Source organism: Cyrtonyx montezumae, unplaced genomic scaffold (assembly GCF_038088225.1).
Source record: "Cyrtonyx montezumae isolate F1298 unplaced genomic scaffold, pur_monq_1.0 scaffold_61, whole genome shotgun sequence".
NCBI lineage: Eukaryota > Metazoa > Chordata > Aves > Galliformes > Odontophoridae > Cyrtonyx > Cyrtonyx montezumae.
The window spans coordinates 664,482-682,041 of NW_027072069.1; the positions used below are offsets into that span (position 1 = coordinate 664,482).

A 17,560-nucleotide genomic window follows, 5' to 3' on the forward strand; every position below is an offset into this window, starting at 1 on the left:
ATCCTGCCCTGGAAGGGCTGTTTGGGTGGATGTTCTCATTGCTTGGAGAGTCTTGTTTAAAATGCAATGGTTTTAATCCATCAGTGGCCAAAATAAATGTATTTTTTTTTAACCCACAACAGAAGTAACCAAATGCCATTGCTCCCTGGCTGCTGCTATGCTGCTTCTGGTGGTACGTGCAGGGTGTTTGCTTCCTGAAGAGGCAGAGAATCACTGGCGAGGGTTTACTCAGTCTGTAGCAAATGCCAAAGCATTTGAGGTGTTTAAAGATGACCTTTACTGTTCAGCTAAAAGTCCTTGGAGGGCTCCCAGCTGAGGCCAGCATGAAAGCTGCTATGGAGATCATCATTTGATAGCACAGTCATCTCATCGCTGGGCACAGCCAGGATTGGTTGTGCTGACTGCTAATTACTGCTAGCTGCAAATCTACTTTATTAACACCCATGACTCTTGTAAAGCTTCCCTGACACACCTGGTTGGATGGTGCACTGCATCATCTCCTTGGGAAAACTCGAATGTCTGACACTATTTCGACCTAAAACGATTCAGGGGTTGGAGGATTTGATACCCCATTGCAAACAGCCAGGTTGCAGAGGAGCAGATGGCCTTGGAGTGAGAGCTGCCCAATGCAGGATGATCCTGCAGCACAAGATCCAAGTTTTCATCCCCATATAGGCAGCTTGCAAAATCCCAGACCCCAGTGGGGGCTGCATGGAGTTGGATTAAGAGCTCACAAGGAAAAGAGGAACTTAGTTCCTGCTCTGTGTGCCCAGAGAATGGACCAGGTGTTGGAGTAGTACCAGAGTTATCCAACAGAACAGCATTCTTCAGCTCTTGGATTACATGATCATTTGTTTTATCATGCAGATATGCAGTTTTACGTCCAGCACATCTGCAGACCAGGTTAAAATCCAACAAGAATGCATCACAGTGAGGTGGAATGAAGATGTTCCAACACTGTGCCATAGCTGCAAATAACAGTTACCTTTCAAGTATTTGAGAATACTGAAACTCGTGTTTAATAGCCATTCTATGACATGTCAGTGTAGAGTTCTGTTTAAAATATGGTAAAACTGCATTGGAATACATTAAACAAAAAGACAAAAGATACAGCAAGAGACATTATGCATTCCTAAAATGTAATCATTCAATATATTACAGTTTTGGGTTGAAAGAGGACCAGTGTGCACATGGGAGGGGTGTTCATGTCTGGATGCTGTGGTCACCCTGTGCTGGAAAGCTGCTTTTATGCACTCCTTAAGCTTTAAAATAGGCTTTGAAGTGTCCTGGGATCAGTCAGACACTCTCAGAGGTGGAGAAGACTGCATATGGAAGCAAACCAGAATGGAAGGATAGAGATAACACAAGGGGTTGACCTGTTTGAAGAGCACAGATGGTTTTTGGTTGTATGGGATGTTGAACCAGTGGCAAAGTTTAAAACTAAAACCCACAAAATGTAACCTGTTAATAGAAATTTCACAGAAAGGGACGACTGATCACATAACACATAGATTGGTTTAGAAACTGAAGTAGGGAGTGTAAACCCACACCACACCTGGGCTGGCAGATGCATTGGTATGTAACTGAAATATACACCTGAGGATGTTTATTCTCAGGAAAGTTTTATCTCCAACAAAGAATAAGAATTTGTAGATGGTGAACTCAGCCAAACTGATCCACACTATGTTTTCTGCTCCTCCTGACAGGCCTGGATTCACAAAGAGAACTGTGAGCATCCTGAGAGATTTCATCAGTACGAGAGGAATGCATGAGGGAGCATTTTTCCTTCACTTCAAGAGGAGTAAATGTTGAAAATAAGACAGTGAAAGCTACAGAGTGTAAAGAACCTGCAGGGCCAGTTGGTAAGGGCTGCTTTCAGGGTGGATGTTAGAGAAATTTGCTCTCAGGAAGAGTGCTCAGGTATTGACACAGTCTGCCCAGGGGGGTGAGGGCTCCCTGTCCCTGCAGGTGTTCCAGAAATGGGGATGTGGCTCTTGGGGACATGGTCAGTTGGCATGGTGGGATGGGTTAGGGTTGGACCTGGGGATGTGGGAGGTCGTTCCCAACCTCGTTGATTCTTGGAGTCCAAGTCCAAGTGAAGGATGAGCAGAAGTGACCAGGGAAAGGCTGGAAGAGAACAGAGCTGTGTGTTATCACACTCTGGTCCCATTCTTACTGATAACTCATATTTTCTGAGCATTCAGGAGCCTAAACAACATTACTCCTGCTATATATACAGTGGCTTTTATCAGTTATTTTTTTTCCTTTTCCTTTTTCTGAAGTTAGCCCTATGACAGTAAGACAGTCCCATTCACGGAAAGCTCAAAGTCCTGCTCTTCTTTGGCTTATTTTTTTTCCCCTCTGTGCTTTCCAATTTCCTCTGCCGGCTCTGGCATTGTGCACCTCTCAGTCTGTGCCCCACAGGGCCACCACATGGGGCCTCAGTGTCCCTTCTCAGTGTCACACCCTCTCTGAGCATCTGTTGATGGCACTACTCGGAGCTGGGGGATGTGGCAGAGTCAACGTCCTCTGCATCAGGCTCAGGGGGGGACACGGGCTGCCCACCCTTAACACGCTTCCACTTCATCCTTCTGTTCTGGAACCACACTTTGACCTGGAGGAAGAAAGGGACATAATGAGTTATTGCCTCCAGCCAAGCAGTGAGAGCAGGCTGGTATTAATATATCAACGGATGTATTCCGTGGAATTTTAGAGAAAAAACTGGAAGGAATCTCTCAAGTTTAAGTGCTGTCTCTCCAATGAAGGTGTTCCAGGCAGATGTTTCTGAGATCAGCAAGGTGCTTTGCCTGGAATCCAACTTCATCAGCTGTACATGGGAATCCAACTGGCTCAGTGAACTCAAATGCCTTCTGACATCCAATCCATCCAGTCTGATCCATCAGGGTTTTAAACTGGCTTCACTTAATTGTGCAATTCATACCCTGGCCCCCAAGCTTTGATAAGGAAACACTGAATGAGGTCACAGTGAGAGGGCAAAATTTTGCCCCAATAAAACTGTGGTTTTCTCTTCCCTCATCACCATTTAATGCTGCCTGGTCCAGGAATAGCACATGTATAAAACATGTCATTCCAATAACATCACGGTAACCAAGGTCTGCTGGCATCCAGATTCCATCTGTAAGCCTTGCACAAATGAGTGGTGGCAAGAAACAGCTCAGGAGCTGTCCCAGATGGCTTTTTTTGTTCATTTAGAGAGGCAGAGCTGCAGGTATTAACTGCTTACAGAGATTTTTAACAAATATCTTGTAAAAGAATGGGGAGATTTTGTGATAAAATCATAGAATCCTAAGATTGGAAAAGACCATTAAGATCACCAAGTCCAACAATCAATCCAACACTACCGTGCCCACAAAACCACATCCTGCAGAGTGATATACCCCTGTGCCATTGCAGAAGCACAGCCTGGAGCGATGCCTCTGTTTCACAGCATTGGGGAGAAGCAGCAGGGGATGGGGGTCAGGGAGTACCTGTCTCTCAGTGAGGTCCAGGTTCACGGCGATCTCATATCTCCTGAGCCGTGTCAGGTAGTTGTGGTGGGCAAATTCAGCCTCCAGCTCCCGCAGCTGCTCCTTGGTGAACGCCGTCCTCTCCTTCCTCGACCTGCTGCTGCCTTCTGCCTTGCTGCTGGCAGTCTGGCTTTCTAAGAAGCAAGCACGCGTGCAATTTGCAGTTATATGGACCCGTGTGAACCTGTGCCCCGTAGAGATGTCAAAGTGTGTTGTGTGCCCTCGAGCTCAGCACTGTTTTGCTTCAAGGGGTGAAGGTGGGATGGGGTGCATTACTCGAACTGCAGGAGCAAGGGCCGAAGTGAGCAGCAGGAGGAAGGAAGCTTTCGTTGCATCCACTCAGCACTCTTGAGAGCTTCCTTCCCTGTGCCTCTCACTGTGCACACACGTTGTTGCTCCCCTGATTTTGGCTGCAGACCGAAAGCAAAGGGAGCACTTTGCTGTGTGCACGGTGTGTGATGCACTATGAGTGCATGGTGCAGGGGGAAGGGAAGGCTGCTGAGTGAGCACCCCAGGTTAGCATATGGCCTGGGAACACTGGGAGGAGAGGGGAGAGCATGGGAAAATGAGCAGTGCTGGGGAAGAGGCATTCCCTGACTCAGCATGCAGTCCTGCAGGCGTTCAGCTGCTTCCAAGCTGAATAGAAACCATAGGACAAATGGTACTGAGGGTGTTACTGGTCTTCATTTCCAAACAGCGTGAATCATCTGAAATAGTCCATGGGAACAGAGCAGGCAGTGCCCAGGTTGGTGTTGTAAGGGGACGTATGGCAGAGAGGCTTGCAGTTAGCTGGCAAACTGCCTTGGGGAAGGTGGGAGGAACACACGGTGCAGGATTTGGGCACTGCAGAAGGTGCTCGTATCTCTCAGAGCACAAGTGTGGGGGTCACCAACAGTAATGAGGGATGTTCGGTCATTGTGGTAATCCACAGCCCTGGCGGAGGCATCTGGTGTTTGTCATTCTGCAAACCAATGTCAGTGCAGTTTTTCCCTCAGTAGAAGGTATAATAAAAAACTGAAGCATCTGCATAACGTTGCTTTCTCCCCCTGGTAAAGAGTTTGAGGGCATATTTATTGCAAATCAAGTAGTAAGATGGATTTTGCTGTCATGGGGCATAAAATTCTGAAAGCTCTCGGGAACGTTGGCCAAGTGAAGTGACTTCATGGGGAGCTGATTCATTTGGCAGCCAATGGCAAGGTAATAACCAGAAGTAACTTCATTGAGCATCTCATAGAGCGGAGCACACGGGGTGGTGACAGACAGAGCTCTGCCCCCAGATCACTTTAAATTAATGAGGGACTTCCTTATGCTTTTCTTGCTGAGGTTTTCAGTTGCTACCTGCCCATATGTGCTGCTTTCTATGCCATTGTGTCTGCAAATGGGACTTGCAAGCATGGAGCACCCCCTCTACACAGTGAGGAAGAATGGCAGGACAGAATTCAGCTCTGCTCTGCACACTTTCATCCCTATTTTTCCAGAACTCTTCAGTCAAGGGCTGAAATTTAACAATGTATGTCTACATGTTGTTAAGTCATCATGCTCTCATAGCACCTTCTGACTAACAGTCTGTAGTATTTCATTCCCATAATAGCAAATTGTGTTTGAATCACTATGTTACTCTACATAATTACAATAATGTCTATTTCTTGCTGTCTTATCCTTCAACTCATGCCTTATTCTTCAGCTATGCGTACGGATGAAGTTGGAGTATCCAAACTGCCTGTCTGCAGTATTAAACCTAAACTCATTACAACACTTTCCAGCCTCTTTAATGCTGCAATTACAAAGGTGCTTCTATAAATGATTTGCTAGGCTGTACAGTATTATATAGAGGACTGAATACCAATGGCTGTGGCTTGTGGCAGCCACAGGGGCAGCTATGAATGCTCACCCAAAAGCAGTTGACATCTTCATGTTATTGCTGTGCCTGGGACACCAGGGCTGAAAATGGCATCTAAATAATGGTGGCAGACTGGGAGGAGAACTCCTTGAGAACAGCACTGCAGTGAAGGACCTGGGGATCCTGCTGGATGAAAAACTGACCATGAATCAGCAGCGTGCTCTTGCAGCTCAGAAGGCCAATGGTGCCCTGGGCTCCATCAGAAGAGAGGTGGCCCAAAGGGATAAGGGAGGTGATTGTCCCTCTCTGCTCTGCCCTCGTGAGGTCCCATCTGGAGTACATGTTAAGGGGACATTCTTCACAGAGAGAGTAGTGAGGTGCTGGAACAGGCTGCCCAGAGAGACAGTGGATGCTCCATCCCTGGAGTTGCTCAAGACCAGGTTGGATGGAGCCCTGCGCAGCCTGGTCTAATAACAGATCTGAAGGTTGGTGGCCCTGACTGTAGCAAGGGGTTGGAACTTGATCCTTGAGGTCCCTTCCAACCCAAGGCATTCTATGATTCAATGAATGCTGGTAGAGGAAGGGAAGGGTGTGTGTGCACTCACACATGAGGTCTTACTGCAGATGACCCCATTGCTATCCCGCAGTGAAACCATTCTTTATTTGCTCTGAACCTATCCGTGCTTTAAGGAAAGTTTTAAGGATTGGGAAGCATTTTGGTCTTTTTTACATCTTGGCTCTCAAAGCTCAAAATGGAGATGCTGGAAAATACCCCCTGCTTCTCAGCAGTGCTAAGAGGAAAAACACATCATAGTTTGCAAATGAATACTGTAGCAAATATATGCCTGTAAGCATCTGAATCTTAACAGCTTCCTTAGGAGAAAGCAAAGTTATGCATATTCCACGTATCTGGAGAATCGAAATAGTAACAAACCAGATGTCATATGTCTGAAATTCTTGAACGCTGTACTGTAGAAAGAAGGTGTTTTGTTGGCAAGGTTGTCGCGATGAAAACTGTGATCTCTTTCCATGTTGCTGGGCATTGTACTGATGGGCAGTTCAAAACCCCAGCGGGCAGCTGGTGGGGGATCTTTGCTCTTTGATTCCTACTCTGTCACCCTCAGACAAGCAGCGGGGTGGTGGGGTGGAACTGCCATCCTATGTCTCTGAGTGCAGGGGGATTTGGTTACAGCAAGTTGGCACTGTGCTGCTGCATAAGGGGACTGGTTCAGCAATCAAGGAGCAAAACCCAAATGCCGAGGTCATCAGGGGACAAGCAACTTCAACTGAGGTATTGCATAGTTTTCCCTAGTCAAGAGTTACAAACTCTTTTCTCCACCAGCTTTACTCCTACTCCTAGAGCTGCTATCCCCATCCCACTCCACACCCCCGCTTCCACGCCACTTACCTGAGTGCTCCTTTTTCCTTTTGGATGCCTTTCTCTCCGTCTCCATCTCGCTGTTTACCGGCACCTCGTAATCTTCTCTTACACCCACTGCCGTGCTCACAAGGCTGGGGCTCTCTGCATCCCCAGAGGCCAAAGCCAGCCCTGGGCTCAGCAGTCTCCGTGCCTCTGATGTTGCTTGCTGCCACTCAGGGTGGGGACGGAACGCAGGGGGTTGCTCCTCGGGTGGGACGCAGTGGGCAGCACTCAGCAGGCAGGAGGCTGAGAATTCAGAATAAGCAGCAAAATCCGCCTTGGGGTGGAAGGAGAAAGGGGCTGGGGGGCAGTGACCCAGCCCTGGGGCGGTAGGGACATCAGCACCTCGCAGGCACCCCCAGAGTGGGGCTGGGGGTTGGGGGCCACGCATGCAGCTGCCGCTGGTGGGGTCCATCCTCGTCCCGCGCTCGTCACTCAAGTTCCACAAGCAGGAGAGGAGCGGAGGGGAAACGATTCCGAATTTGACAGCCCAGATTTCCTCCCTACACGACACTTGGGCTGGGGGGTATGTGAGGTTGGAGGTTTGTTACTTGGGGTACTCTTCTCGAGGTCTTCATTGTCCCAGATGGAAAGCGGTGAGCGGATGGAGGCAGCGATTGCCCTGAGAGGTGTCCCAAGGCCGATGCTGGCGTCCTTGTGAAGTGCTGGACATGAGGGAAACACTTTTTAAATACTGTGTTGGGGAGAGAGTGACAACTTTGTGAAGTGAAATGTGAGAGAGGGGAGGGAGGGGTTAACGTACACACACCAGCTCCCTCCAACCAAAGCAAAGCAGCACCTATTAATCATCCGAAACCTTATATGCACATCTAATGGGATTTGCAGATGGAGACTTTTAAAGAAACAATGTCTGTATTTTTTTTTTTCACAAAAAAATAAAGGGGGGGTAGGGGTGGGGGGGAAAGCAGAGCACACACACACACACAAAAAAAAGGGCTTTAATGTTTCCCTGTGACACTATGAAGTTATTTTTATTGCACTGTTAACAAAATTCCCTGAGCCTTGGGGTTGGAAAAAGCTTTAATACGGAATTCAACAGATGCCAGATTTCAAGAGGCAAAGTGGGAAATAAAAGTAAGAAAGTGCTTCACTGATTATTTACAATTTAAAGCCCAGCTGTAAGTATTTCTTTTTAGGTGACTTGCACGCACGTGCACAGTTTTGAGGGATTTCTGTGTTTTTAGCTTTATAACACTTGTATTTGCTGACGGTTACTGCCAGTGGCAGTTATTCTTTCTATATCCCACTTTCCAAGGAGTTCTCCGTATGCCTCTCCTTCCTACAAGGAAATCTCCTGCCTTTATGCCAATGTGAGATGTGTTTCTCATCTTTTGTTGAAAGTTTTATAGCTCTTCTTAACAGAAAGCAGATTCACAGACCCCGGAGCTGCTGCTGCAGCACAGGAATTACCAGGGAATCTGCTCTCCATCCCTTTTACACGGAGAGGTGGCACCTGGGAACATCCCAAGTAGCACTGCAGAGCTGCACTGGGGTCACTGCAACTGTTGGCTGTGTTTTCAGGGGTAATTTATACAGCCATGTGTGCTGTGGTTCTGTAATCTGCTTGTGACCTTCTCCATCGCTTTGCTACGCCTCTATAGGTGTGCACCTCTTTCCCCTTCTCCCATCATTCAGGTTGGGTTTGTGCTCTCTCATAGACACAGAGGGATTTACCAGATGGACACAGAGCCTCTGTTTTTTCTCTTTTTTATTATTATTATTATTATTTTTTCCTCCCCCAGGGCTTTAAGTGCTACTTTTATTTGGCTTCTGTATAATTTAGCATTGTGACATTTAAAGGAATCAAATGGAGGGCGAGGTGTGCTCATCCCAGTCCCTGGGCTTTTCCAAGCAATCAGGTGGGCTTAGCCTAGATCTTTCTGATCAAGCACATCACCTTTTACCTTCACAGGAATTTGACTTTCCTGCAAAATGCCAAATAACAGTTCATCCTCTAGGAAAGGCTCTCCTACATAATTCAGTCTGTTAAGAGAGCAAACGTTCAAACATGTTTCCCACTGCCTGGCAGGAGGAAAATGTGCAGGTTGCTCTGTCTGGAAGGTCAGGTGGCAAAGGATGTGGGGATATTTTGGGCACCAGCAGGATCCAGGGTAGAGCCCAGAGTGCTTTTTCCAGTGCAAAACATTTCATTTGCATTCCCTGCACATGTTGCCACGTATAGTGCTGACCCACCAAAGTCATGTGGGGTATTAAGGGCTTTGCATGAGCTCAAGCCTCAGCCTGTGTTTTTCAGCCCTACTCCCAATTCCAGCTAATTAAACAACTATCTGGTTATCATTTATGTCCATTCATGTATTTTGAGGGAAAGAAGAAGGGAAGGGAGGATCATCCGTGGATGTACTGTCCAATTTCTCCAGGAGAAGGTTCAGGTTCCGTTCGGGAATCCCATGGGATCTGAGCAGGGCTCTGTCTGCAGCACATGGTTCAGTTCTCGCACGTCACTTTGCACCCCCAGTTAAACCACTTGGACCCCATTTTGCCCACAGAGCTCTCTCTGTTGTTGTTCCTCTAACTTCAGATGTGGGAAAAGGAGACGGCAGACCCCCCCCAAATGTGGGAACCCCCGGGTCCCGCATTGCCCCAGCACCCTCTGCAGCTGCTGCTGTCACTCAACAGCCCAGCGGGGGCTTGTTTGCCCTCTACATCTTCCTGACACTTCATTCCTGAAGGAAGAAAAAACAACAGCCCTCCCCTCTTGCCAAAGCCCATTTGTTGGACGAGGCAGCCACCTTTAACCTCCACAGAGTCAACATCTCTTCTTCCAGACCCCAGGCTGGGCGGGAAACATAGGATGGATGGATGAGATAGACTTCCAAACCTATTGCAGCAAGAAATTCAGAAATTGAGGTGTAAACCAAACCTGAGGCTGCTGTATCAGCAAAGACTCACGCTAAGAGTGCTGGCACTGATGTGAGATTGTGCTTGTTGGCATGGCAGATGCTCCTGGAGACGGTTCAGTATTCCATTAGGAAGTCATCTTCTGCCGTGCTGAAGACATTGTACTCTGAGGAAAAATTGTTGTTGACTCTTTGCTCGCGAAAGTCCGATTTTGTGAGCGTGAAATTGCAACACTGCATGCAGGGAATGGGGAGAACAAGAGCTACTAACAAGAGGCTGGGCCTGGCCTGAGCCTTTCCTCATCCTCTGGGTGATTTAGGTGCATCAAAGGATTTCAAGACTGGGTTCTAGCACCCAGCAGCTCTGAAGTGCCTTTTCAGGGGCATTTTGTAGTTACTGGGTCACAGCACTTTCTCTCACATGGCAGATATGTGCATTGAGGCACTGGAGTGTGTCCAGAAAAGGACATTGGAAGGTCTGGAGCACAGATCTTATGGGGAGAGGCTGAGGGAACTGGAATGGTTCAAATGGGAGAAGATGAGGCTCAGGGGAGACCTCATGGCTCTCTACAATGCCCTGAGAGGAAGTTGGAATGAAGTGGGGGTCGGCCTCTGCTCCCATGTAACAATAGGACAGGAGGTGATGGCTTCGTGTTGCACCAGGGGAGCTCAGGTTGGATATTAGGAACAATGTCTTCTCATGAACAGTTGTGTGAGGCACTGGCACAGGTTTCCCAGAAGGATGGTGGAGTCACTGTCCCTGGAGGTGTTCAAGAAACGCCAGAGTGGGCACAGGAGTGGTAGGCAAAGGGATAAACATGCAAAGAGATGAAGCATGAGCAGGAAAGAGGAGAAACTGAGCCCTGGAGGCTCCACTCCACCTGTAAGGGGTTGGGGCTGAGCTGGAGAGGAAATGCCAAGCCCAGAGATGGGCTCTCTGGGTCCATCTGTCATTTTAATAGTTTTCTCAGCATCCTGAAGGAATAAAAGAACAGAAAAAGTGTAAAGCTTGGGCTAATCGAGGCAGTGAACCTGGGAGGGAAAGATGATCTCCCCGAAATGAAAGCTAAAGAGCTGTGTGGTTAAAGAGCTATATTAAAAGACATTAGGTATTGGACAAAACATCAGGAAACATTAACTTGCGTTTTGCTGTAATCCCATATGGCAAATTAGTCTGGTTTAAAAGGCCTGGATTTGCAGGAAACCAGTATGAGGGTTTTTATGGTTTTGGGGGAGGAAATGGAGTGAGAAAGGCTGTGTTACCTCTGAAAAAAGCAGTGGGTTGTCTTGGTGGTATCAGTTGTTTGTTAGATTAATCTCTCCAAACTTCTAGGAACGGGATTGCTGTCTGTTTGTAGGGAGAGCTCACGCATTTTGATGTTGGAGAAATAATACTGGAGAGAAGGCATCAAACATCGGCCCCTCAGGCTGAACTATAACTCATACCCTGGGATACATGGGACATTCATGCTTTTAGCTTGGAACCATGTTTTGGTAAGCAAAGTGTGGACATAGAATTTGTGAAAGCTGTCCACCTCGGAGCTTGATGCTGGAGCTGCATCTCTGCCCAACAGAGGTGGTGCAGTGGCAGAGAGTATTGAGTCCTGGTGATCCTGTGCTTGATTCATTGTTTAATCTGGATGGTCTCTTTGCTATGGTGCTCTTAAAAGCCCAATCTCAGGGGTGATCTTATGAAGATATTCCAGTTTGCACTGATTTAATGACTTGAGCTTTTATCCTCCATCTCCTATTTTAATGGTTCTGTTCCAAGCAGTTGACTTAAAGAAAAAAAAGGGAGAAAGGATGGTGTGCTGTTACTGCATTCATTTGGAAGCTTTACTGCCTCCTCCTCCTTCCTATTGCTTTCCCTGGGACTCCAGCACCGGGAGCAATGAGAGCAGCATCACATTTGTTACCTATTTGCTCTCAGTTGTGCTGAGCCATTTGCAAACTGCATCTGACTACGTGTACTCATTGTACTCCGACTTCCAAGTAGATCGACGGGATCTTCTGTCTGTTGCATTTGCCCTTTCCTTTTCTTCCAAAGCACTTGCACTCCTTGCGTTTCTCAGCCTATTTAACTTCCCACAAACTCAAGAAGTACGGGTGGTAACATGCTCACTCCGAATATAAGACTTTTCAATGAGGTCATAATTTTCACCACTTAACATGATTACGAACCTGGCAATGCAAAGCGTGATCTTTTAAAGTACCTTGCTTTTTTCCTCTTTTTTTCCTTCTTTTCTTCTCTATCTTTTTTTTCCTTCTCTTCTCCTTTTTCTCTTCTAACTCTTTTTTATCTTCTTTCTTTTCTCCTTCTTCTTCTTTTCTCCTTTTCTTCTTTTTTCTCCATCTTTTCTACTCTTTTTCTCCTTCTTTTCTTTCCCCTCTTCTTTTTCCCCATCTTCACGCCTTCTTTTTTCCCCTTCTTCTTTTTCCCTCTTCTTTTTTCCCTCTTATTCTTTTCCCACTTCCTTTTTTCCCTCCTTTGTTCCTCTCCTTTTCTCTTCTTTTTTTCTCTTCTTTTTTCTCCCTCAACATGTTTTTTTTTTCTCTTCTTTTTGTCCTCTTCCTTCACTTCCTTCTTTTTTCTTCTTTTCATTCAATCCTCAACCTCTTTCCTTCTACTGTTGCTTTCCAGCTTTTCCTCTGGAGTTATTTCTGAATTTGTCAACCCCCTTACCTTCCTCAGCTTTTCCCCTGTCTGTTTTGCCCCTGGCACTTGGCTTCCCAGTGGCTCTGTTGGCTCCAGCCTTGGCGGCTTACCCTGAGCCCTGAGTGGATCCTGAAAGTCTTTTCTTCTGCCATGCTCCATCCTTTCTCCATTCCCACTCTGTGTCTGCCTCACTCTGCAGCTGGCACCACTACCCCCAGGTTTCTGATTTAACGATAATGTTTCTCTTAGCACTAAGTCAATATTTCCGGTATTAATTAAACCTGCTGGCTTTGCAGTAGCGAAGAAAACTGTTTCAGGTACAGGAAGCTCGAGATGTGCTTAGAGACACTTATGTGATAATTTATTTGAGGAGAAAGAGCAGCAGAAACAAAAAGCAGAAGAGAGGCGGCCTGCTCCAATTTTGGAAGGATATTCAAAGGGAAAAATTCTGTCTGGAAACTGCTCGATCACATTGCACAGTGCACAACCTGCTGCTTGTAACCTGTTGGTTTGAAAGCTCACTATTTTCTGCTTGCTATTTTTATGGCTCCAGTGAGGAGTTTTGGGTTTTGGAGGTGTGACTGGAGCCAAGGGCACGTGGCGATGGGATTGAGTGGGTTCATGGGCAGAAAAACTCACTAGATTTGCAGGAATATATGAATGGAAATACATACAAATTACACATATACAAATATACATATTTCTGTCTTGAGACACGGTGATAACATGGAGCAAAATGTGTTCTGTGGTTTCAAAGCTGTGTGCTATGGGAGGAGATATCTCTGTTTGTGAGTCCAGGCAGCAGCTCCTGGATTCCTTGTGCCTCCCTCCTTCAGTTTTGATTAGTTTGTTTTATTTTGTTTTGTTTTTATTATTTTTCTGGATTTGATACTATGAAGAGATGAGGAACTCCTTTCCCTGAAAAGCCATAAAAGCAAGTGGAGTCTCAGCTCTGGCATTTAATTCTTTAGACAGGAAAGACCATTTGCCAAAAGAACTTGAATAAATCACCCTATTTTTTTCAAACTAAGAGCCATGCCCTTCAATCCTGTGTTCATTTCATGAAGAGCTGACTGTCCTGAATGGCATCCAAGGCACCAGAAGCTTTCTATGAAATCACAAATAATGTTTTTGGTCAGCAAAGGAAGAGTTAAAGATTTTGACAGCAAATTTCTTTCTTTCTTTCTTTCTTTCTTTTTTTTCCTTTTGAAAAACACAAAAATTAGCTCAGCTTTTGGCAGATTGCAAAGCTCATCTGTTGTTTTCATCAGACCACAGTAACGAAACAGGAACCGTGGCATCCCCAAGGAGCTGATAGGAGCACAACGTTGAACCTTCCTGAGCCATTTTTTGGGGGGGGTATGGATCAACAAATCTATACTTCCTCACCACCTCACGTACTGAGGTAGGAGAGGGTGCAATATTCTCATCTGTAGGAAGAATCTGGAGATCCAAATAGCATTTCATTTGTTGGAAAAGTCCTGTCTCTGAAGATTCAAATAATAAATACATCTTTGAGGGTTATTTGCTAACTGATGAGCTTTTAATTTTCTTTCTTCAGTGCTGGAGTTGGGCACTGCTTTCCTTATGACCTCCCTCTGCTGTTGCTTTTGCTGCTGTGCTGTGTGATTCCATTCAATGGAATCAGTTGCATGAAGTGCAGTTAAACGGGGAATTACAGAGAAGATTTGGAAGAGCTGAAGTTCATCCCTATATTGAATGGCACTGAAATGAGGCAAATTGAAAACGAGGGAAAATATATATATAATTTTTTATTGTTTGGGACATTGTCACAGAGAAGGGATTGTAGTTTGGAAGAGAGCAACAAAGTTCTAGTGCAAATGGGCTCCCATGGGGTCCCGCACAGCAATTATCATTCAACCTTTGCGCATAGCAGCCACAGCCTTTGAGGTTTGTCAGCTTGGGGCGGAGGGGAGGAAGGTGCGGTGCTAATTGAAGCTCTCTTCCCTCCGTAATTAATCGCTGGCGGCACCGCACCTCCCTCCGCTGGCTGCAAACGTCAATGCAATGAGACGGGTTTCGGTCGCCGCGATTGCAAAGTAAGGGGCAGATGATGGGATGTTGTGGGGACCTCCTCCTGGACTGAGGGAAGGGAATGGTGTTGGAAAGGGACAGACGATGAAAGCGTGGAAATAGGAGTGTCAATACGTGAGGTGTGAAATCAATCCGAGTTGGGGAAGCGTTCCTTTCGCACGCAAAGCCAAAACCACACAGAGCAAAGCAGGTTTTTTACTACAAAATTAAATATGACTAATAAGCAGCTTCTCCGAGACCCTCAGCCTGCTCTTTTTTAATGAATATTTTGAGCATTCATGGGTTTTTTTATCCCAAAAAATAGCAAATGGAATGAAAAGGACTGGGTGCATCCCTGCGTTGCCCAAAGCTGCTTCAGCCCAGCGCTGTTACTGAGGGTGTCTGCCATGCTGAGTGCACTGAGATACTCTGAATCACCTCCCTTTGAGTCAGTGGCATTTCAAATCTTTTGGACATTCAGAGAATCTGAAAGATCAACGAAAAAGGTTGGGCCGGGTTGGAAATCCACCTTTTAATTTCCCACCTGAAAAAGTGGGTGAGAAGTTCCACTAACACTGTGAGGATTTCCATGTCACGTTTCCAATAATAACAACAAAATACATCAGTGACTCTGTCTCTGTGTGATCTACACTGGGAACTTTGGGGGCAATATGGTCATCCCGACCGAGTCCATCGTCTCAAAGACCACAAAGTGGCCTTCTTCCTTTTTCCTTTTAATTCTGGAGCTGGTTTAACAGAAAATGGGAAAAAATGTTTAAAAGGTGGCTTACTAATTGCCCGTACATTAAAAAGCAGACAGATGCTTTATTGCAGTTGAAAGAATTTAGTAATGGTGAGGCATAATGTCAAATGGCAATTGACTTTTTTAGGGTTTGAGTGATTTATAGCTTCCTGCAGACTGGGGATAAATCATCTGAAAGGCTGAAAACTGGGGCTAAATAAAGATGCAATTGTGGATCTCAGTGTCTGTAATGACAGCTTGCAACATCCAAATATGGGGCAGCCCCTTCCCTGCAGCAGTGAGATGCTTCGTTTCAATGGAGGTTTGGAAGAAAAATGAGATACAAATTTATCCTTTTCTCTATATTTCTCTTATATATATATAATTTTCCAATTAAAACGATAACCACACTACTCATGGTGCTGATGGACAGGACCTGGGGGCTTGAATTAATTCTAGGATGCTGCAACCTGTCTGCAACAGGGTGGCAAGAAATCCATATGCCTTCCAGAAATGCAATGCAATCAGATTCCATAGGTTATGCTTAGCTTATTAACACTTCCGTGCTAAATATGTTCATTGGTTAAACAGAAGAATGCTTTAAACCCAACACCAGAAAGCAATTTGTGCTGTGCAAGATCGAAATTTCTGCACGTGGAGAAGGTATCAGTGTGGCATCCTTACGCCATATGACGCTCTGTGGTACATCGATGAGGTTCATCTTTCACGACTTATGCTAACAAGCACCGTTTGCTATGGAAAATCAATTTAAGGCGGCGAAATGAGCATTCCAGTATTCTATTATTTTTTTTTTCTCCAAGATGCTTCAATTTCCCACCACGAGGTGGAGGTATCCGCCTGCGGGTCCGCACCGGTGCCCCTCGTTTGCAACGGGGAGGCTTCAGGGTTTGCATCACTCACTACCTCCCCCTCCCTTGGCTTCATCCCACACTGAACACGCTGCTCACGCTTGGGTAAGGAATGTGTTCCCTTTGGGTCTTCAATGTGATAAATCTCTGCCCATGGTGTAGGTGGGAGCACTCCCTGGGATCTCCCAGCACCCATAGCACTGCTCTGGGGGTGGAATGGGTGAAGGGCAGAGGAATGCCATGTGAGAATGAAATCCTTGCTCTTCTTCTGCTCTTGCTCTTCTCTTGCTCTTCTTGGTGGTGCATAGTGACAGGACAAAGAACAATGCCCTACAACTTGTGCATTGGGAGTTCTGTAGTAACATAGAGAAGAACTTAATTACAGTAAGGATGATGGAGCACTGGAACAGATTGCCCAGAGAGGTGATGGAGTCTCTTTCGGTGGAGATATTCAAGGCCTGGATGGGCGCTGCTCTGTGCACCCTGTTGTGGGGTTAGCTTAGCAGAGAGGTGGACTCAATGACCCCTTCAGGTCCCTTCTAACCCCTGCAATTCTGTGATTTCGTGAAGCAGCACAGCCCTGAGTGTGGGGAGCAGCTCATGACCCCCCCCCCCCAGTTTGCTCACTGAGTAAAGTGAAACAGTTCAAGTCAACGTGGAGGGAGAAAGAAGTCGTGGCTTCAGGCAGGACCATCCTTCTGGGGTTCTCCAAGGAGAAATGGCACAGCTTGTTTTCTCAACAGGAAAACGAGGGCTTTTTGAGCTCCTTGTTCTGTGTGGGTCTGGATCTGCTGAATTCATGCTCTTCCCTCCCCAGCTCCATCCTTCTCCCCATGGCTGCAGCCTCCTTTGTTTTTATTTTACGTTTATAGCGTCGACGCTCCGGGCCCCTGCAGCAAATTATAACTGTGTTTGCCAGATTGTCGTCTGGGACCAAGAGAAGAAGCTATTTTCCTTCTTGTCATTGGGCTGTTGCTATTGTGGGAAAAAATGTCTGAGGAACAAAATCCTTTGCTAGAAGGTGACCGCGACAGTCACTGCTGTGGTTCGTTGCTCGAAGACAGCGCGGCACCACGGTAATTCAGGATGTAACAGTTATGGTTAATGCAGGAAAAAAAGAATCGATTTTCACATTTTCCTGAGCACTACATCCTGTTCTTTTCACTTCCACCTTATGAAACAAATAATTGTAAAATGATCCCAGGGTTTGCCTTATTTTATTCATTTATTTATCTTGTGGGAAGCGATTGCAAGAGTGAGTGGCTGAAGGAGCAAAGCTGCTCTCCAAATCCCATCCTTGGGAATTTTGAGGTGGGGGAAGTGGAGGTACAATCCAGCAGGAGCCCAAGCGTGTAGGACGTGATGCTATGGGATAGCTTGGACAAAAATCTCGTATTAAAGACCATATTAAAGACCTTCTAATTGGTATCTCTACATTAGGATTACAAGACATTCTGGAAACTTTCAGTTCTAGTGCAAATGGATGCTGTTCTGCTGTTGTAATTGACTTCTGTAATTAAAGAACAAGAAAATATTCCAACAACATTCCAGATGATGCAACAGGCTTTTTCTGTTGGGAACAGAATGCTGCTT

At 46.1% G+C, this 17,560-nt stretch overlaps 1 protein-coding gene across 1 annotated transcript; it reads right to left on the reverse strand.

The window, feature by feature from the left end:
• Positions 1 to 2,312: 2,312 nt before the first annotated feature.
• Positions 2,313 to 7,491, reverse strand: MEOX1 (mesenchyme homeobox 1). Its single transcript, XM_065749997.1, has 3 exons — positions 6,776 to 7,491; positions 3,489 to 3,661; positions 2,313 to 2,614 (listed from the first exon to the last, which is right to left on the reverse strand). Exons 1-3 carry the CDS (start codon positions 7,200 to 7,202, stop codon positions 2,492 to 2,494), a joined length of 723 nt encoding a protein of 240 aa, XP_065606069.1. The 5' UTR covers positions 7,203 to 7,491; the 3' UTR covers positions 2,313 to 2,491.
• Positions 7,492 to 17,560: the final 10,069 nt, after the last annotated feature.